This window comes from Corvus hawaiiensis, chromosome 1 (assembly GCF_020740725.1).
Source record: "Corvus hawaiiensis isolate bCorHaw1 chromosome 1, bCorHaw1.pri.cur, whole genome shotgun sequence".
Classification (NCBI taxonomy): Eukaryota; Metazoa; Chordata; class Aves; order Passeriformes; family Corvidae; genus Corvus; species Corvus hawaiiensis.
The window spans coordinates 41,718,820-41,741,570 of record NC_063213.1 but is presented as its reverse complement, the minus strand read 5'-3'; the positions used below and the strand labels follow the sequence as shown (position 1 = coordinate 41,741,570).

The 22,751-nt window shown below is 39.2% G+C and overlaps 1 protein-coding gene across 2 annotated transcripts in view; it reads left to right on the top strand.

Annotated features, from left to right (window-relative positions):
- LOC125325209 (ubiquitin-conjugating enzyme E2 E2) overlaps positions 1–22,751 on the top strand; it is a 204,393-nt gene that overhangs the window by 168,241 nt on the left and 13,401 nt on the right. For both annotated transcript variants that reach the window (XM_048302066.1, XM_048302057.1), the window contains exons 4-5: positions 508–640; positions 13,182–13,329. In XM_048302066.1, the coding sequence (XP_048158023.1) occupies positions 508–640; positions 13,182–13,329 (281 nt within the window). The remainder of the gene's footprint in view (positions 1–507; positions 641–13,181; positions 13,330–22,751) is intronic.

The following is a 22,751-nucleotide window of genomic DNA, read 5'->3' as shown; positions in this document are numbered from 1 at the left end:
GGAGACCTTAGGTTAGGAACAAGTGCAGCTGCGAGGTTGTTTGTACCCTGCTCAGTCTTTAGTACAGTCTGTGCTGTGTAATGTGTGTAATTACACTGCTACTGACTGAGGAGGTAGGTGGATGAGGAGGTAGGTGAAAATAGGATGGCTTGTGAAGCAAGACAGTGACAAGACACCTCAGCAAAGTCTCTATATCCTTGTACTGTGAACACTTCACATCTGCCCACTAGAATATTTGAGATAAGACAGTTGGGAATTTTTCTGTGCTTATTTGAATAATTTATGATGTGATTTTAATACTTCTTCCTGGCTGAATATATCATTTCTCTGACAGAGCTTAGGACATCAGATGCATGTTCTATGGGGGACTGACTTAATGAATGTGATACACAATTTTAGTTTCTGGTGTTACAGCAAAACCAGCAGTACTGCTGGTAGAGTATAACTGGTGCAGTATATCCTTGACTGTATGTGGTTATTATGTTATATTTTTGTTTTCTATTTTAGTGCTGGACCCAAAGGAGACAACATTTATGAATGGAGGTCAACTATACTGGGGCCTCCAGGGTCTGTATATGAAGGTGGAGTTTTCTTCCTTGACATAACCTTTTCACCGGACTACCCTTTTAAACCACCCAAGGTTAGTAGAAGGATATTCAAAGTCTGATAGGAGTCTTCTCCTTCTGATATTTTTTAATGTCTATGTTGGTATATCATTTTAGGATGAAACATGAAACTTGCAAAGCAGTAATGAATTTTTAAACTTGAATCTTTTGATAGAAAGAATTTAACTGGCTAAAATTTGCTTGCATGCTGCCAGTATAGCTGAATGGATATGGATTTATTTATTATAGGTTGCATAATTTCCAGTAGCTATTTTTTTAATTTGGATTTGTTTCTAGTATGAAAGCGCTTAAATATAAGTTACACCCTTTATAAGTAGCTGAAGATACTTAATCTTTCCTGTTGATCCATATAATTCACCAGACATGTATGGCTGTCTGGACAAAAATATGCACCTATTTCACTACCCCATATAAATTGCTCCTGCAGGTGCAAGATACACTATTGTTATGAAGTTATAAGTAATTGCTTTACAACCATTTTCTGGAAGAATGTGGAGATATGGCACTAAAGTCAAGCAAATGGAGTGACAGAGATTTACAGAATTCCTTAAAGATTCTTTTTATAATGCTGTTTATAATGATACCAACTAGAAACAGAGAACTGTGTCAATTACATGAAGGTGACAGATCATTACCATGATCAACTTGAAATATCAAACATTAAAAATCTAGTCATTAAAAAGACTGGAAAAACAGAAATGGGGTGGAATGTGGCAGTACAGAGCATCATCTATAACCAATAGTAATAATTGCTGAGGAGGATATCAAAATGGGGATTTATTGGATAATCACAGGATTGTTACAAACCACCTGCCTAATGCATTTATAAAAAAGGCAAACATCCTCCTAAAATGCATCTTCTGGCCTGCAGAGAGAAGGAATTACCAATGTCAGATACAAGATACTTGGAACACCTTATCTGGAAAACTGAGTGCAAACCTTAAGATACATGTTCATTAATAGGAACAGAAACCAGGAAGAATTTATCCCGCAGAACTCTTAATAGAATCAAATAAATTGATGGGGCTGTCTTCCATGAAAAAATGTAAAAAGAGCTGAATTCTTCACCTTGCCCCTCTGGAGAGTGTGTCTGCAAGAGCCCCATGAAAGGAGTTATGACATCAAAAATATTTACCTTCTTTCTGGCGCATTTATGAAAGGATGAGTGTGCCATGTTGGTCAGTGCAATAGGATATTGCATTAAAAGAGAGAGAAGTCGATGTGAATGCAAAGCACTTGGCATTCTGTAAATTGGCAGCCAGTAACCTAAAGATGGGTCAGTAGAGCAGTATTAGAGATTGTCTAACTTTGCTTCCCACTTGTAGTGTTCCAGTTCAGAGAAGCCTTGAGGTCACTGAGAAGCCTTAGAGGGGTTGTACACCTTAGTGACTGCACAGTTGAAGATTTAGGCAACTGTTGTTACACAGTGAAGAAAGAATTTGAAACTTTATAACTCCTCCTCAGTTAATTAAAGCTGTGGGCACACTGAGCTGGGGTCAGCCCTGTTCTGTTCTTCCCTCTGTCCTGCTCGTCCTGCCTCCACCCAGCCCAGCCCACTGGCTGTACCAGGTCTGTTTTAACAGGCCTTATTTATTTACTTCTTTCCTGGGCTTAGTCTGTTTGCAGTAGCTGCCATGCAACGGTTGCATTCAGTCCCCCCCAAAAAATTAAAATTATATTATTTAGGGGATAGGATGGCTGTATGGTCTATAAAATAGAACTGAAGTTCTCTCAGACAACTAAAACTTAAGAACTAGGTCTGAAAGAGAGGTTACAAGGATGTCTTTTGTCATTCTCTCTGTTGAATCTGTTGAGTCTTGAGGCAGTGTATGCAGTGGACAGCCTTTTAAAGCAGAAGTTGAAAGTCCAGTTTGCTATTTCACCACAAGGTGAAGTCTTTTCCAATCTGCACTCAGTTGTGCTTGGCAACTGTTATTTTGAGACATGAGTAATGCAGCTGTGCATTGCTTATTAATGAAATGTCAAGCGAAGAGGTGGTTCTTGTCCTGCTTTGTAATAGATTTTATTGTCTGCCTTTATCTTGATGCCAGTTGTCATTGCAAGAAATGTGTGCATATAAATAATTTGAAAATGTACTGCTTGATAAAGGATAAGAGAATTGATGATGCCATATTGTATTACTAAAAGGCCAGTATTTATGATGAGGGAAATTGTCATCTGTAGGAAAGTAATGAGTGCCTGTGCACAGGGGACTAATGTCAGATATAACTGTGTCATAAGCATGTGTTGTACACGTGGATTCCTATTCTATTCACTTCAGCCACAGTTCTAAATGACCCCTCTTTTCAGTCCAGCTGTATGACCTCTCAAACTGTTGCTATTTCATTATATCTGTTTTCCAAACCCTATGAAACTCATTCGTAGGTAAAATAGTTAGGGAAATCCCTTGAATAAAGCAGCATGGGAAGACCACTGCTTATCATAAGGTAGCTGCTGCCAGTCAGCATTGCCGGGAAAGGGTAGTTCAATATGTTCTCCTCAAGCTGATTTCTAGCAAAACAAAGGTACTGAGTACGTGGAACATAACACATGGCCTCACATTATGGTGCTATCTGTGTCACTGGGTGTTGGCATCTCTTCTACTTCACCGCAGGATTTGGGATATTTTGTGCTATTCTCAGAATCATGGGTTCTACGGTTATGGGCAGAGATCACCTTAGATTTTTTTTGTGATTATATTCTAGTTTTTCTAACTCCTTATGGCTCTATCATTTTAAAAAAACCTAGGGATAAAGTACAAGACTGTGAAATGTACTGAGAAAGACATAAAATGTATCCTGAGTGTTGGCAAGATTACCTCCCTGTAAGAACATAGCAGAAGAGGTCTAATTCACATTTTTCACTATGATTGAATTTATAAATTCCTCCTGAGATTTCTGTGGGCCATTTTCATCCCTGATTCACTATGAAGTAAGGAAACATTTAAATGAGTACTGTCAAAATTGATCTTCCAAAAATGTGACCACAAAAAACCTGGGAAGAAACGGAAACTGTATTTCCCAGATACAATTACTTGACCCAGCCTGAGGTTCCACAGGCAAATTCCCATGTCACATAACATAGTTACTGTTAAGGGGCCTAATCCACAGGGGGCCTAATCCACAGTGTGTTAAAATCTGCAGAAAGATCCCTTTTCCTTATCTATTCGCAGATGTTGTGCACTCATGCATGTGGATCTTGAGGAGGGTAAAATAATTTTTTAAATAAGAAAAATACACTCAAAATGGATTTTGGATGTGCGTGTTTTGTTTTTACTACTGTCATGAAAATATATTTGTGGTGTAACCACTGTTTGATTTGTAGTACACAAAGTCCTTTGTATTTTCTGAGGGATCCAGATTGCTTCTATAAAGACTGTTGATGCCTATTCTGATCACTGGGCACCCTGTTGCATGTTGGAAAACATTAATTAAAATAAACAACAGAGACTACATTTGCACAAGAAGTTAAGAAGTTCTACCTATATTTTGGTTTTTCTTTTTAACAAAGGTACAAAGTAATTTTCATGTGCTCTTCTAGATAGTCAGTCTGCTTTTCTACTTTGCCTTTATCACATAAAAGAAAGTGAATCACTCTTTCATTCGGGTTTTGTTTAACAAAGAAAAAGTACCCATCCAAACTTTCACTTTTAGGTATTTTATCTGTTTTCACACCTTTGTAGCCTCCAACAATCTTAAGATTTTTAAGTTTTATCTCTATTTTCCACATTATTTCTACTGTGTGGTCCAGTTCACATTTCAAGTTTTGTATAGCAACACATCACTGTCATCAGGTTTCCCTTCCAGTCTGCACCAACAAGTCTTTTCCCTATGGATCCATAGTTTTCTTTTTGTCTGTCCTAATCTGTCAGTGTCTTTCCAAAGTTAAACTATAAGCATAGCATCAAATTCAGTTACTCTTCACCATCACAGAATATACCATGTGGTAAGTCAGAGTATGATTTGCTCTCACACTATTAATTTCTTCCCCTTTGAAGTCAGTCTGTTTCAGTATTTCAGCTTTGTCACATGCCTTGAAACGGGACTCCGAATTTTTTGAGCCAGAGGTCATTGACCTTTTCAGCTCTGCTTTCCTTATAAATCAATGGCATTTGGCTTCACTCACAATTGCAGCACACTCATGCAGAGGAGGGAGTTGTTCTTCCCCTAAAACATTTATCTCTATGGGACTAATTCAGCTTGAGTAGGAGTGATGGAGGGCCAGCCCAGCCTAACTCTGATTTAGCTCTACAACCAGAAAACAAGATTTTTAGAAGAGCTCATCTGAGAACTGACAAATTAGCTTTGGCTTTCTGGGAGGCTCTAATCAATTAAAAATATTTCCTTGCCTCCACTGTGAGGAAGCTGCTGTAGCACTGCAGAAATGAGCTGAGCACCTCGTTGGCTGAGTCAGCAAGACAGCGGGCAGGCTGCATGATCGCCATTCTCCTCTCGGGCGCATCCTCAGTGTCACGTTGGTTTTAGGAGATGCCAGATGAGAGGAAGGTATGGAAGACACAAAGTGAGGCATAGTTGTGATCATGAGCTCACTTTCTGCTAAAGGCCAGATGCTGCTGAGGCTTCAGTCTTGGTCACAAGATGAGGTTTCACTTCAGCCCAAAAGTACAGCACCTCCCCTGTAGTGTAGGGGGCTGAAAAATAGACAAAGCTGTCCCCTGTCCAGAGCAGAAATTAATACAAATGCTTAGATGACCTGCCATGGAAGTAATCTTGCATTTTTTTCAGTGGTTTAATGACCCCCTCAACCTTTTTTAGAAATACCTTTGAGATTTCTTTTTCCTGCTATCTTCTTTTCATCCTTAATGGGTTCAGACAGTTCACCCCTTGGCTTTAACAGAGGAAAGCTTCTTTGGGGTATTGAATGGGATCTAGCTATGCATAGATGTCTCTTGTGGGAGTGAGGGTGTGTGTATCTGTGGGTGTACATGTATGATTATATATGTATATGTTCACATGTATTTGAGTAGGGGAGTTATCACATCTTTTAGTCAGCCTGGTCTGACAGAAAGAATTTCAGCTCAATTTCTGTCCTCAGTCCACATAAGAAAACAGTGGATTCCCCAAGTATGCAAGGTTTTGATTTGAGATCCTTTAAAATTTAGCCATCACTACAAATTTAACACCTCAACTTTGTGTACACTACACAGCTGAAGGAAAGGCAATAATTTCATTATCCTGCATACTGTCCCTCTGGAGCAGGAAGCCTTGACAAATCAGGAGGCCATACCAGTCTTTTGTGCAGGTGTTTGTAGAAAAATGAATGCTCTTCAAGAGAACTTGTCCCCCAGGAATTGTCAGTGCAGTTGTGTCTGCATTTTCATCAAGAATAATCTTTATTAATAGCTTCAACTCTCATATTTGACTACTTTCAGTCTATTACAGTGTCAATTCAATTTAGCTGTGGCTGATACAATATGGGTATATCTATCATTATCCTAGTACTCTGCTAGCTTTATTTTTGAATTTGAGTGATTTATAAAATCTCTTAATCCCAACTCTACAATTAATCTTGCTAGGGACTTTAATCTCAGCTGACTGAAAAATGGTTCGTAGGACTTGAAAGCTGCAATATGCTAAATCACCTCTAAATCAAATTAAAATAACAGAAAACTCTATTTCCACCATGTAAATCTCCCATGCCTATCAACTGTCTGAAAAACCATTCTCAGCACTTGAAAGCCTTAAATGGTTTAAATCAGCTACTGGACTGCAAGGGAGGGCCTTTCCTTTTTAAATATAGTGCACAGCATCTATAGAATCTGATGTTAATGGCAATATTAAACATCTCTTCAGGTTTTTTTATATGTAATTGTGATATAGCACTAATCTCAATGCACTAAATATCCATGTGTGGAATTCTCCTGTGGTAGGCACTTTCAACCTATTTTGTAAGTTCAGCCTCATGTCTGAGGGGCAATTCTTTTTGTTCCTGGCTTCTACTCTACATATTCATACTTGTTTTCTATATGATTGGCTGTTAAGGACACTTTTATCTGCAGTGTAATAGAAAAACAGTGCTTACAAGAGTAGATGCAAAAAAATAAGCATTCCTTGGCATTTCTAACCTAAATTGTTAAAATGAACGTTAGAAGGCAGACATGCACTTTAAATTGCATATATCACAATTACCACACGATTTACCCTTGAAGCTCTAAAACTCCTGAAGTACAGCCCATTTGATCAACCCCGTTTTACCATCTCTGCAACCCTGATGCAGGCAGGGCGTCAGTCTACCTCCTCTTGCTCCCCTTCCCAGATATTGCCATCATAAGGGTAGCCTTCAAATGCAATGGTCTCCTGTCAGCCTTACCCCTTACATTCATTTGCCTCATCATACTTCTCTCGTAGCCTCTGTCACATCCTATTAGCTCTCAGTGCTGTGCTGTGCTGCTCACAGCTTTTTTTAGCTGCCTGAAAAAATCCTCCTGCCCTCCCCATCCTCCTCCTGATGGTGTGGCGCTGCCTCACCCGCCACATTCCCACAGCACTGCCTCCCACAGCCCCTTTGCTGTGCCTCCGTGCTCCCTTGTTCTTCTCACCCAGCCTTTCTATTTGCATCTTCTTGCTGAGAACAGCCCGGGAATCCTTCATCCATGACAATAAATGGAGTTGGCAGGTTTTCCCAGTACATGAAGTCTTTGGGTGTTTGCAGGCAGAAATCAGATGCAGGGGAATCTTTGAGAGGGAGAAATGGACAACCTACCACCAGCAGACCATTGTCAGAGCCAGCAGGATCAGCTCAAATCCTGCTCTTCTTGGAGCAGCTCTTCCCAGGCACGTGAGCTGCTGAGTGCAGTTCCCATGCTTGCACCACCTGCAGTGAAACAGATTTTTCCATAGGTCACATCCCTGGGATGCCCCACCCCTGGAAGTGTTGAAGGCCAGGTTGGATGGGGCTTTGAAAAATCTGGTCTAGTGGAAGGTGTCCCTGCCCATGGCAGGAGGGTTGGAACTGGATGATCTTTAAGGTCCCTTCCAACCCAAACCATGCTGTGAGTCTGTGATGTCTTCAGGCAACGCTGAACCAGCATGCAGTGGTACAGGGCTCTGGATAGGTCAAACCCTGGTGGCTGCTTAAGAAACTGTAATGTCTCTCAAAATGTCAGAATGAGAGTTTTAAAGGAGAGGACATAGATATGAGCAGAAATATGTTAGACTGAGGAGAGACTCAATAACTACATTTAATTGTGAATAAATGCAAAATATGTATTTGATAAGGCAACACCATGTAAATCTCTGAGATTTCCTTTAAATTCATTAATCTGATAATTCTTCTAGTAATTGGCAAATTGAATTGCCCATGATTCTTCTAATGAATAGCCTCCTTATTCACTCTGTTTATAATACACTAATTTATATCAGGAGCTTCTATTGATTTATTTAGTCTTGATGTAAACAGCTCTATCCAACTAAACTCCTCCTGTACTCCTTCACCAAGACTTAGGTGGTTTATAATTTCTTCTAATTTCCTATGAATACCAAGTACATGAAGCTCTTTAAGAGGGTCTGTAGAGGTATCTTATGGGGAATATCTTCTGCCTCACAGCTGTGGTTTTCGTACTGCTTGTTAAATATATTTTCAAAAGACAACTTGTCTTGTCTATTGGGTACTTCAGAAGCTACATAATTCTTCTGTATCAAGCATGTTTTACTACTGCATAAAATTCATGTGATCTAAAAGGACATAATATGTCAATGTTGTTTCCTATCCTCTTTTACACACACAGATAAATATACACAGATGTGAGAGGAAGAATTTTATACACATCATTACTATAAAATGAGAGCAGATGCACTGATCAGGACAAAAAACCACTAGTTTTGGAGTCAGTCTGCATAGGACTTCTCATGTAGGGAGTACCTGAATACCCAAAGGCTGTTGGAATTGGGTGAAGAAGAAAAGGCCCATGTTTCTTAGAATAAAGTCTAGGAATAAAGTCTTGTGCCTGGAGCACAATGCAGAAGCACTCTGGTGAACTGAAAGAAGTGTACACATAGGACAGTACAGCCTGCATGCTTTAAACTTCAAAAGGGAGGATTTATTTTGTAAAAATTAAATGGCCAGTAAATCTTAAAAAAACTCACTCTCTATAAAAGAACTTTTTTGCTGACTTTCCATATGGAACTACTAATTGTAAGAAGGACTATGCTGATTACATGAAAATCATTTTATAAAAACAACTTTGTCAGAGAAAGCTTTTGATGCTTGACATATTACCATCTTGTTTCTATTCTGAACATCCCTAATCCAAACAGTAATCCATTTCCCTTGTCCTCTCCTTCTCTTCCTTTGTTTTCAGAAAACTTTGTACCATTTAGGATTTTTTTTTTTTACCCTTTTAGATACATCAAAGATTATCAAGGTCCCTTTTTACTTTTCCTGCTGTTAAATCTGTGTGCAAAATGAGTGCATTTATGTAATATAGATGCTTAGTGCTGCTGTGCTTATTCAATATTTTTTCCTCTGCAACAGTGTTCAATGAGACAGTAGTTACTCAGTTTCATAATTACCATGAATATAATGAATAGTTACTCACATTGCATATTGTTTCATTTTCAGTAATATTAAAGGTTAACTCATGTGGATGCTGTTATATCCATTTAAATTGTTGGCACTTTTGGCTGCTGCTGTCTCACATGGTGCATTTTGCCAAAGAAGCACAGCACAGTTTGCATATCAGACTTTTCTCTAGGTCAAGCAAAAGTAATCACAGTTTATTATTTCCTGCTAATGCAGATACCATATATTTTCCTTCAATAAAATAAATTATATCTGGTTTTTACCAACTAAAATTAAATGTAAGCTAGTGTTTTGAGAACTGGATGAAGCTCATTTCTTTGTACAAACTTAAAATGTATTCTTTAATAGAGAGCATCATACGGTCGGTCATTTATTAGGCACTTTTTGTGATAAACCATTAAGTATCTCGACAATTGTTCATGTGCATGCTACAAGTCCGTACTAACAAACTGGAAATGGTCCACCCTCTCTTAGAAAGGCAGCCTCAGCTCATAGATAAATGAAGTGCACTCTGTAAGAAATTAAAGGGTGCTAATTAATATAAAGGTTATTGCATGAACATTGTATCATTCAGAGCTGTATATATTTTTCATTTAGATTGGTTTTGAGTATTTTTCTCATATGACTAAAGAGTGTAGGCCCAATCTTGTTGTTTTTTCTGTCTGAGCAGACAAATGTATTTCTCATAAAGTCTGACAAACTGAGATGGGAACAACTTACTCTCTCCTGAGCTCTATGAACATCATCATAAATGGCATCATATTTTTTTAATATATATATAACCTTTTCTGTATGCAGTACAACTTCTTCCACTTCAGGTAGTGCCACTGCAGTTTTATTAAAGCAGAACTCCTGGGGAATATTTGAGGAAGACAGAAATTTCATTTCAGGCAGGCATGCAGGATTCCATCCTTGTAAGAAATGAAAGGTCTTAAAAGGAACTTTCCAAAATCGCAGGAATGAGAGCCCTGGGATCTCAGCTCTGCTTCCAGTGTTAGCTGAGCAAAAGGAGGTTGTTTTTGTTTATTCTCCTGTTGGCTCTGGGAATCTTTCCTCTCTGTTTACACAGTCACCAGGCTCCAGTGACTGAGAAACAGGAGGTGAGGGTTTGAACCCAAACAGGCAAACCCTGAGGGCACACTGTAACCCCTTGCGTGTAATTTGTAAAACTGGGGAATCATTCTTCCTCCTGATATGTTTTTGAAGAAGGTTGAAACTGAATTCAGAGGAGTGTGAAAGTGTTTGAGACGTTTGTGGGACCAGCCCTACCAGAGCCGTGGTGCCTTTGCATGCCTCTCCGTGAGTCCCACAGCAAAGGTTAAGCAATTCATGGATACCCGTAACCATAGTGACTGTTTGGTTTAGACTTTGATGCAAAAGAGAGATAGTAAGTTATTTTAAGACTACATCATGCTGTAAAACTGATGTTTAAAATCAATCTGAGATACAGAAATTATTTATCTTGCCTTCAACCAGTTGCCTCCAATCACTCAACTGAAATCCATCTTCGTTTCCTCTTTCCAGGTTTTATATTTATATTTTAAAACAGTCTTTTTTCAGTCCTAAAACTTACTCAGTGAACAGCCAGCCAGAGCTTTACATGTCTGGCATTCAGCAGTAGATAAACAGATTAGTTTATTATTGTTTATTGTTTACTTCCAAAACTGATTGACTATGAATTCCTTATCATTACCTTTTGGAAGCTTGTTTGTAGTACTCACAGTTTTCAGAAGGTAGTCCCATTTTTCCCTATTTCCCACAGTTCGCATTTTCCTGACCTGTACTTCTATTCAACATAAATTAGGTACATTCTTTAAATTCCAGAATGAAAGAAAATAAATCCATAGAGAACACTTACTGTTAAGAAAACTCATAAATTCCTTCTCTACCATTCAATTGTCTGAAGATAACTTTGCCTGTACACCCACACACTCCCTTGAGCCCCTGCATGGGATTGTTTAGGTGTTTCCATTAGGGGATAAATGGAATTAGAGTGCACCATTTAGAGGAAATGTTTAAGTGACATCAAAGGTAAAAATATGACCATAATAAAGAAAATGCAGTTCCCCTGGAATGGTATTATCACATGGTTTCTCTCTACACGTGTAATAGGAGGACCCTGCATAACCTTATAATGTAGGTATGATAAGCACAGCATCTACAAAGTTACATGTCAGCATTTCCCACATTATCAGCAATTTGAGGCAATACGTGGATGAGGAATGCAGTGTGTCATCCCGTTTGTACTCTGCTGCCTTGGGGTAAGAACTCTGTTACCTGCCTCCTTCAGGCCACAGTTTCCAGCATATTAAGGCTGGCATTAATACAGATGCTTTTGCAATTCTAAACACCGTGATTCCTTTCATTAATTAACTGAATTGATTTTTCAATATTAAAGTTAATTAATAAAATATAATATATTGTCATTATAAAATAATTAGTATGTTGATTGTTTAAATATTTAAAATGCCTCTGCCTTAGGCAGGCATTTTAAAGTGCACTGGCATGTTTGGCGAGTCGGTGACATTGTCAGTGGTAAGCAGCAAGCCTTATCTTGCCTTTCTCAATGTCACAGGTTTAATATGTGCTGATAGTGAAAAAATGCTACATTTCAGGTCTAAGCATTTTCTAAAAACAGCCTTCCAACTGCACACAGGTGTAGTCCCCACGTACATTTATCCACCAGGTAGCCTGAGATGCCAGTAGAGTGTTAAACAGTTCATGAAAGACATGAACTACCTCCATTCATCTCTGGCTCTGAATCCTGCCAAATTCCCAGGGTCCTTGCTTCAGTGCTTCAGAAGCAGCTGAGGCAGTGGAACATGTGGCAGTGGCTGTCCTCTCTGCTGGCAGCAAAACAGTTGCACATTGAAATACACGCTCAGATTCATGACCTTCTCTGAAGCAGGTTACAAGCTCAGACTGACCTGTCAGGGGATGGATGTGTGAGCACTCCCAGCTTACATTAGCACTGTCCAAGTGGAGTGAAGAGCAATAGCTTCCTCCCTGAGTCAGGGTGCGCTTTGCCTGCTGTTGTCTCCTGCCTGCCCAGCCCCTCTGTTGGCAGGACTGTTGCTGGTGAGGTAGATGTCTGAAGTTCTGCATCTTGATTTTAGATGTTATGAACAGCTCATTGAAACTAGCTGGTTGGACTTGTCATTTGGGTAGAACTGATGGACAAATTAGTCCTTGATTAACTCCCTGAGGTGTTTTTTTCACACTGTCCCTTCTTATCCAGTAGCCCCAGTATCCATTCTGAGCTATGAAGTGAACTTTCATAGCTGAGCTTCTTTTAAAATAAAAAGCCTGTGTCTTCAACTTGAAGAAGAAGGACATTACTCTGGGCTAAAATAATCTCCTTGGTTTGTTACCTATAGGATCACACGGAAGACAATATAAAATGGATACAGAAATCATCAAAATAAACTACCAAAAAACACCAAAAAGTTTTGTAAACAGTCCTACTGATAAAAATGTAACTTAAAATTTGGAAATAAAAGCCTTTTATCTGAGCAGCCTTTCTCAAAAATATTTCACTTTAATTTTTTCAGGAGTCACTGCTGTGATGCCTCCGCATTTTTTTTACAGCTTAATCTATTGTGTCAAATGATGAACAGATGAAGACAGTAGAATAATCTATCTTGTTCTGACTCCCTTCAAAGTGTGAAAGAGCTGTGGACCTGAGTTATGAACATTGTCCAGATCAGGGGCTGGAACAGCTTTTTTTGGCCCTATACAAAATAATGAGATTGATGAGACCAAGGCAAGAGGAAGCTCAGAAAATGTGTCCCATTCTCAGCCTGCACAAACCAGTTTCACTGCTGGCCACAGATGCAGGAGGCAGAGTTTATTTCCTTTATTTTGTCTTGCCCAGTCTTTAACCAGCAGGAGCAGAGTACTACTGTCATTTCAGCCTGGAAAGTAGAATGTTTGTTCCTATGATTTCTCATTGCTTAATGATTGTGTAATTATTGGCTTGAACGCTGCTGTACTTAGACACACTGTCCTTTCCAGGTAACGTTCCGGACAAGGATCTACCACTGTAACATTAACAGCCAAGGCGTCATCTGCCTGGACATTTTAAAAGACAACTGGAGTCCAGCATTAACCATTTCTAAAGTTCTCCTCTCCATCTGCTCCCTCCTCACAGACTGTAACCCGGGTAAGACGAATTAACTTTTGTATCCTCGTTCATTCGTAGTTCACATTTGGTCAGCTCACTAAGATGTGCTCTGGTTTACTGGTACCTACTGAAAAAAATACAAAAACATAAATTTTAAATGCCATTCATATAAATAGTATAAAAAGAAAGCAGAATTTCAGGAGCTCAAGTGCAGTTTTAGTACTGGAGAATAATTTTTTTTTAATTCAGAAAGTTTGATCAGTAGAAAATACCTTAGTATGCACTAATTTGGATATTACAACCAGGATATTACTACCAAGAAATATTAATGAGTTAATAAATATTGAAAAGGAAAACTTTCATTTAAATATGCTGATAATGTGGTCTCTGAAAAGAATATTAATAGCACTGGCAATGATAGATGCCTAACACAGACTCTACAAATAATGAAAATTGGTTTAAATGAGGTTTATTCAATATCTTAGGCAGTCAGCATGAGTATTCAAAGCAAGCTGTCATTCTTATTAACTAGCATAGCACTTAACCTCTCCCCTCAGCTCTTTTAGATTTGTTTTATGCCATTGACCACTAGATCTGTAATTTCCACTTTCTCTTACCCTATTTACCAATGCATAATTCTGACTGTAGCCTTGGAAAATCATAGTATGTAGAAATTACTAACAAATTGTTGAATAAAAATTATGTGATCTGTTTTTATGTCATGAGGGTTGTTGCTGGTTTGTTTTTTATTCTACACTTCAATATTATTTTTAATTTGCCTAAAGGGCTAAAAATTGCTTTGAAAAGGGCAGAATGTGAGATTCTGGCATAATCAGGAGCTGAATCGAAAGCTGTAATAAAATATTGAAATATTTCAAAACTCAGAATAAGGTGAGAGTGGGCAAAAATGTGATTGACTGCTTTTGTTTTCATGTGGGTTTGTTGCTGTATAGAACACTGAAACCTGTGGTATTCCTTTCAGCTAAGAGCTGGAGTGATAGAGTGTTACCATTTTAGGCACATTTATTTCAGGTGGATTGAATGCTCTCTGCTAGCATCTATGAAAGATTGATTTCTGTTAGTGTTTGGCCAAAAATATGAAGAAATGTTTGTACGTAGTCAGGCAGATAGATGACAGAAGTGTAAAAAAAACAAATTAATGTTTGCTTGTGTGTCTTAGAGACCAAGTAAAGAGCTAGAGACTCTGCAAAGCTGTGTAGAGATTGAGAAATGGGTAGTAAATACGTGCTCTCTTGTGGTCACCTCTCTTCGAAGGGATACAGTCATCTTGAAAGCCAGACGCTTTCCAGCAGTGATTTGAAATTTAGAAATTCACTTCTTCCGCCTTCTCAATCTTAAATCTTCACAGATGCTGTCAGACAACAGTTTTAGCATATCAAGTGTATAAGAGGAATACTGAGAACAGTTCTCCATACTGTATTATCATGTACAACATGTTAACGTAATAAAAATGGGAAGTTTTTCCATTTCGCCTCTTGCAGTTAGCCGCCATAAGTATTGTATTGGCCCTCGTAAATAAAACAATTTTATGCTGTTTCATTTGCAAATCTTCTCTTTAATTATGAAGTAGTTTTGGATTTTGTCACTGCTTCATGGTAACATTTTCCTTTTTTTGATGAATTAATGCAATTTCTTAATTTGTATCCTGCTCTCACAAGGCACTGATGGCAGGTATTTTTGAACTGCTGAGTCGTTTTCACCTTCCTTGGAAATTGCCTGTTTTGTGCTAGATACTCTTTTTATTTAAAAGTGAACTTTGAATGTTAGTGACGTACAACAGGTTTGCAGAAATACACAAATCCTTACTTTTCATCATATTGGCTTATATGTTGCAGTTGTGCTGCCTGTCCCATTATTTTTTGAGACATTTTATCATTAAAAAATTATTGGTTACTTGCCATCAAATGGATGGATGGATGGATGGATAGATAGATAGAAAGATATGTCACTGTTACATATATCATTGAAATATATTGCATATATGTACACATAAGTAGCTGCAGAAACATGCATATATGTATTTTCCTCTCTGTCAGCTGGGAGTAATTTTCTAATCCCTCAGTCCTCTCTTCATCTAACTAGTCTGCCCCTTTCTAAAGGCAGGAACACAACAGGGGTCTCGATTTGATAAGCAACTTTGAACTCTTTTTTTCACCATTCATCAGCCAGAAGCAGATCAGGTCAAACGGAAACACAACATTGAGTCTCCCACAAACATAAACACATAGGATGGGCGAGTCTTCCACCCTGGCCTCTGAAGGGAAGAATCAAGTATCAGTTACCCCCTACTCTTACATTTATGCAAATCTTCATTAGAACAACAAATAGGAGTAAGAATGGCAGCTAATTAACCCTCAGTCATACACAGTGATTAAACGGCGCTGAAGCACAGCTGCAGCTTCATTGGCAAGCGCTGCTATTCTTCTCCAGCAGGCTGAGCAAATGAAAAGAGGTATTTGCTCCTGCCGCTCCTGTCATTCACACAGTAATCTACAAAAGCCTCTTTCCTCCCTGGTTATACATCACCGCCTTTTGTTCCCTATCACTCCAGGCAGGAGCAAGTTTGTCCTTTTTAAACAACTAATGCAATCCTTTACTCATAAGCTCTCTCAGACCCTTCAGTCCTGGTTATTATTGATTGTCTCTGTTTTGCTTGGCAGTATCAGCCAGTAAACTGTGTTAATGAAATGCCTGAATTTTGTAACAGCTGGCTGACTTTTTCATGGGGGGAAGGGATGTCATAGGTGTATGACTGAACATATGTGCATTATCTGGAGGTGCAAGAGAGCCAAATGTGTCAGAGGGATGGGCCACACTAGCATCCAGTCCAGGCATTAGTATTTTTCTTTTAAGTGGCACTCAAGGCCACAGCACATGTCCCTTTCTCCAAAGCAGGGCTCCAGTCCTGTAAATACTTCGGCATGTGCATGAGCAACCCCACAAAACCTGACAGATACATTCACCTGTGTGAAACAGAGCATGTGAGAGAGTGAGTGAGGGAGGGAGTGAGTGAATGTTTATAGGCTCTATGCTTGAGTGCTGAAAATGCCTGCTTCCAGCAGTGTTAGCTGCTAGGGCTGGCCTACGTGGGCAGTTAGTTATTTCAGAGTAACTCCATGTGTGGACACTTCCCGCTTTGAAAATGTATTAAGTTATGAAAACCTGTCTTGCTTAGAGTAGAAGTCAACTATATTTTAAATGTTCAAGCAGAGCCTGGGGAGTGTAAATTCCCACACTGTCTTAATCCAAAGAGCTTTCAAGTGCAGATGGCCCCTGAGATTTTGTATTTTCCTGAGTTTGAAGTGCTAACCAAATTATTTTTTATACTTACAGAGCTGATGATGCTGATCTGGGTTAGAATGTTTATTTTTCTTACTTGGTCATTGCCATCCTGGCCCTGCCAAAGGTTCTTGAGCCGCAGGAAAAGTGTCATTTGCAAATACTTCAGAGAAAATAAATTATAACGCTGCAACATTTTTATTTGCATGGCTTCCTTCTTCACATTCAAAATCTGAACTTGGCTGGCCTGATTATCCCAAGGTCTGAACAGTCTTTACATCGAACCATGTCTGCTTAACAACACACAGCTAAGCCTTGATTAGAGCATGAGAACAAAGCCTACCTCTCCCTCACACCAGCCTCTTCCCTTCTGGTGTCATCCTCTGGCTCTGGCTCCTTACCATTTTTCCCACTTGCAAGTTCTACAGTCAGTGGGGATTTTATCCCTCAGTTGACATTCTGAACCCAAATGCTTTGCTGCTGCTCCTGGCCCTCTTCCCTGCATGGCAGCCATACCCTTCTGTGAGTTCCTGCGATGCGGATGTGCCAGGGGGTGCACTTAGAGGATGAGAGTGGCAGACTGAGATGTGGGCAGCCACAATACTGCTTTCCCACAAGCATTAGGCTGAACACTTGGGTGGCAGCTGTAGTCAGAGTAACTGCTGAAGGGCTCTACAGTGCCTCACTTGCTTTGCTCTTTAGAAACCTCTGCCTGATTCGTAACCTGAACTGATTCACAGGAATTTTATACCCACTCATTTTTAAGCAAGCCTTGTCCTATAGCATAAGTGACCATTTTCCTGGTTTTCACTCCCAGTGTACTAGTAAAGAACCATCCTCTTCCCTCATTGTCTTTATTTGCTGCACACTACCAGACCTGAGTGTATGAGCCTCCTTCTGTAAGAGAGGCTTTCTGTTCCCCTGCTCATCCTCAGTGCACTCATCCTTCCTGAATGCACCTGACTCTTGGAGTTCATTGGGGCATGAGGCACAGCTAGACAGACTAACCTGCTCATCATCACCGTCATCCGGGTGGAAATATTTACTGCTCCCTGTTGGATGTGCCTATCTCACTTGGCAGCCCCAGTGTCTGTCTTAGCCCTGTCATTTTCACTGTCTGCTTTTTAAACCAATTGAGTAAAATGGTGGAGAAAGGAAAAGAGGAAAAGGAAAAGAGAAAAAAAAGAAAGGAAGGGCAAAAAGGAAGAAAAAGCTTTTGCTAGAAAAGGGCATTAACCTCTGGCAAAGGAAATGCACAAACAACTCCTGCAGTACCCACTTCACTGGGGTCAGCACTAGTCAAGTTGGTTGCTCTGCTCTCAGATATTTCAGTCACGTTATATTAGCAGTGTAAAGCTGTTTGTCTCATTACTGTTTAAACTCAACCAGAAAGTGTGGGGCGGTTTGTTTAGTGTTACATGTAAAGTTTGCTGTGAACGTAGTTTGGGGCTGAAGCATGCATGTCCTCATAGTAAGTGTACTTACAACAAGAGTAAATGAGTTGGACAAGTAGCACTGCGTTACTTTGATGCAAGACCCATCAGTTTGTATCATCGTTGCAGTTGCTCAGCACATCTGAAAAGTGGACTGTTTAGGTTAAAAAACTCTGCAACATACATTGTAACTTTCAAATATATTGTACCCCGGTTAGAAGTGGATGTGCTGTTTTTTACAAGTACTTCCATGAATCATGAATTTACTAGAGAGTTTCATACTTTGTTAACCCACATGAAGTAATGTGGCTGTGCATTTTAATGACTTACATTTATCTAAGCATAGATAAGCAAAGTCAAAGATCCTAAGGTTATGGGAAGCTTTAAGCGTCTCACTAAGGGACACGAGACATGCTTTTAAGCTTTCTTCGTATGAGTCATCCTTACATTTTGCCTTTATCTTCCCCAGAAACGTCTTTGTTTTTATCACAGAGTAGGTATAACAGGCAATTTTGGATAACATCCTATTGCTCTTTTTCTGTTGCAATTACAAGTTATCCATGTGGTTTGGCATGATTTAGGTCTGCCTAAATTTTCTGCCAAAAGATATTAACACCTGTACATACACCTGCATGAAGGTGCTGGTATTTAAGAAACTTTAGAGATGGGATTCAGTTATTACATTATTCTTTTCTTTTTCTTTTCTCTTTTCTTTTTTCTTTTTTTTTTCTTATCATTTTCCTAAGGGTGTGCAAGGTTCTGTACTCTTGTTGCTGAGGGTATAGCAGTTCTGTCATTTTTGGCAGAAAAGGATTCAATAGTGTAATTTAATGCATATCTTTGATCCTCAATGGGATCTAAAACAGCACTTTCGAGGGTGACTTTTCAACATAAGCTTAAAAGCCCTAAAAGCCTGAACGGTATTTACCCTGCTACAAAGCTGCTGGAATTGCTGCTGTTTCCAGAACCTTTGCAAAACAGGAGTAGGTGGGAGATTTAAGTCAGACAACATGCAAGGGAAGGAACTGAATTAGCGATTTCTCAGCCCATTTCCCTTTCAGACAGCAGTATACCTTCTTGGAGGGAAATTGGTGTCCTGCTGCGATGCCACTGCCCTGTCCCTTGGCAGATTTGCCATCAGCAGCCATCCCCAAAGCCAGCTGTTGGAATTTCTCTGGCCAGGGTTCATACCTCCAATTGCAACATGGATAGATCTGCTGTCTAGAAAGTTTTGAGCACCTCCACATTTTTAATTTGCGTTGGCATTTGGGAAACTTAAGCTTCATCCAAATGTTTGTTTATAGCAATTCCACAATCTCTACAAATTTGCATAAGGTATTGACAGGTATTGACAGAAATACGTGGAATACCCAATGTACAATACAATACCCATAGAATTGTCTTCTGCACACCCCACACAAAGGGAAGTAGGTTCACTTAAACCCTCTGAGGAAAATGCATCTCCCACCAGGAGCTGGAGTGAGGCTGCCGGACTTTGATTCCCACTGACACGCTGTGTGCTCCTGATACTGCTTCGGGCTGATCATCTCTGGCACAGGGACACCAAGAGCCAGAATTGCCACAGCCACTTACAAACTGAGTGTGTGCCGATGCATCGGGTTCCACAGGAATAACTCTGCTTCTTCAGCCAGCAAACCCCCAGCCATACCAACATGCATTTTAATACACTAGTAGAGGTCCACTACATCAATAAAAAAATATCTATTTTCAGAATTACTGAGATACTTGAAAACGCTAGCCTGTCCGAAAAAAAAGTTTAAAAATAAATCCAAGGCATCTTAATAAAGGAAAATGTAACATAGCTGTAATAATAAAATCTGTTCCATGCTGGAGCATTTGGCTCTGAGTGGGAATTTGGCTGTGGTCACAGCTCTGCTATTTGGCTTCCATGTTTGAGCTTTAAAATAGCTCCCCAGCCCTGGGTAATGAAGAACAGGTCCATGCTCCTCACCACTCAGCAGCCTGGATGTACCTTCTCTTCTCTCTGTTATTCCATATATCCCCATGTATCAGGAAGCATGTACTGTACCGTGTTCCTCCTCATCTGGTGCTTCCCCATAGCAGAGGCTGCTTTCTGTCAGTGCTGGTTCACATCAGATGTTCCTCCTGCAATTTTTTAGACTTCCCAATTATCATTCCTTCTTTTCCCCTCACCCCCAGCTGTGAAATGAATTTAGAAACTCTGGATGACAGCAAGTTCAAGGGATGAGCCACTTCTCATTTTCCTCATTCTTGTAATTTTTTTCCTTAAAGCCATGATCTGCACGTTTTACTGCTATCAAAAACTGCTTCAGAATCCAATCTGATTTTTTTCTTTCTCATTGAACATCTTATCAGCTTTGTTCAGTTTATCAAAAAGGACTCCTAGGCTTTCCTGCGCCCAAGTATATGCTGTTGTGGTTTCTAGTGAAAATTTATTTCCTTCTTGAACATTTTTGTCAAGACTTACAGAAAACAGGAAAATTTTAAGTACTCATTATAAATACTCATTAAAATTATACATATTCTTTAATAAACCATTTTTGAGTAGATTTGTCAAATGTGATGAATATTCTGGAAAACTACTGAAATACTTTTAAGTTGGTAAAACAATATTAATTTGTCCAATTTTATGAGGCTGGCTAAGCCCTGCTGCTTTGATTCTTTCCTGGCACCCACAGGCTACCAGGTGCAATGTCACAACACAGTACTATCAGACGTACAACAAAACAATCTCATTTTCCCATATATCCTTTTTGTAAGCAGCAGTGGGTCATGTAAACAATGAAATTGCTCTGTTGTCTGAGATTATTTATAATCTTTAGCTTGGAGCTGTTTTTTCCCTTTTCTTCGGAGTTTGTATACTGTACTCTGTCAGGAAGTGGGCAGTTTCAGCACAATGGAAAATGCTTTCTTTGTATCTGAAGCAGGAAAATACTCTGTGCCATGTCACTCAAGCATGGCAACAAGTAACACACAGTAAATGAAAGTTAAAGCACCGAGGAATCAATTCAGGGAGTAATGTTTTTTGGTTTGTTCTAAGTTGCAACATAACCTTTCTGCTCGTTTTTACATCTCTGCCGTGAGTTGTCTGCAAATGAAATGAGCTCACTCCAGAGTCTCTGGCTTAGCAAAGACAAAGTGTAGCTGCCTCAATGCTGCTGGGCTGGGAGCAGAGCAAATGGGTGTTCTGCATAAAGGCCATCCTAGTAAGTTGTCCTAAGGGAGCATGAAAGGAAAATGCAGCATAAAACTGATGGGTTTTGTTCTGCTCTCAGTGAGTGCAGAAAGATTTTGTCAAAGGTGGGGTTGTCTTGGGAAAAACATGAGCAAAGCGATCCCATCAGTTGCAACAAAGTTCTTTTTTCAAGAAAGTACTTGTTTATCTAGAAGTACTGTATGTTCCCCTCCCTGTTCTGCAGAACGTGCTACATATGCAAATATACATATTTGCACTGATCATATCACAGAATCTAGAGCTGATATTTACAAATTCGTGGTAGTTTATCAGTGCTTTCTCTTCTGATTCCCTTTAAAAGATTCTGTGCTGTACCAGTTCTGCTGTAGTGTGTATACAACACTAACTTCTATTCTATAGTTTGAATCACTTACAGTTTCTCATATTCTGATCTGAACACGCAGTACCAATATGTTAAAGGCATTTAGGCACCTAAAGCTGCTGGCTGACAGCTGGCAGGGTTTTCAGTACTTCCCGTGGGATTTAAACATCTGAAGTCTCACTAGGAACCTCTCAGCACTGCCAGGAAGAGACTTGCTATACATCTGGTCTTTAAATATTTGCAGACTTGTACACCTATATGTCTTAAACTCTGTGGACATGATCTATAAACATGAGATTAAACAGATGTAAATGCAAGAAGTGCAGCAGCACATTATGAAAATTGCATATAGATAAGCATTGAAATAGAATTAATTTCCTTTGCCATGAAAAGCTGATGAAACTGTTACAAGATTTGTTCTTATCAGTTGACTAAGTCCCCTCAACATGAACTCATGACTGTGGGGATTATTATAACAGCAGGAAAAACATTTGTGAACTGTCATCCCTTTAGTAGTTCTCAGGAAAATATGTCTTGGAATATCTCCTAATTATGTGTGCAGGGGGAGGAGGCTTGGATCAGGATTACTATTGATGTCGGCCTAAATCATTGCTCTTTTCAGTTGCACTTTGACAACACTTTATGGGTAGAAGACCATTATTTGTGAGTATAGAGACTTTTAGTGTGTTTAGATTTAGGCTATTCAAAGCTCACAAGACATCATTAAAAAGATTAACACAACTATAGAAGTAAGATTGTTTAGAAATACTTAGTTTTAAACCCCCCATTATGGTTTCAGAAGTCTACAATCTGTTTAAATAATTTTTTTTTCTGAAAAGTGTCTGGAAATATTTACATAAAATTGGTGGGTTTATGTAATTTAGAAAGCAAGTGGTAGAGATTACTTTTATAAAATAAAATCTGGATTTTGTGATCTCCAAGGCATGATACAGTCATTAGCTATAGCTCCAGATGCCAGTCACACACGCGCTTACCCTGTTCTTTTTTTTTCTGATGTATCTCTGCAAAGAATAATTTCTAGAAGGAGTACAGTCATTCTCTAGCAGAAAACCAGTGCTACTCATTGAGTCAGGTACATTGCCTGCAACTGCTCATCCTTCAGTGGGTCAGAGAAAAGTGTAAAAATCCCTCAAAGCACTTCTTTACT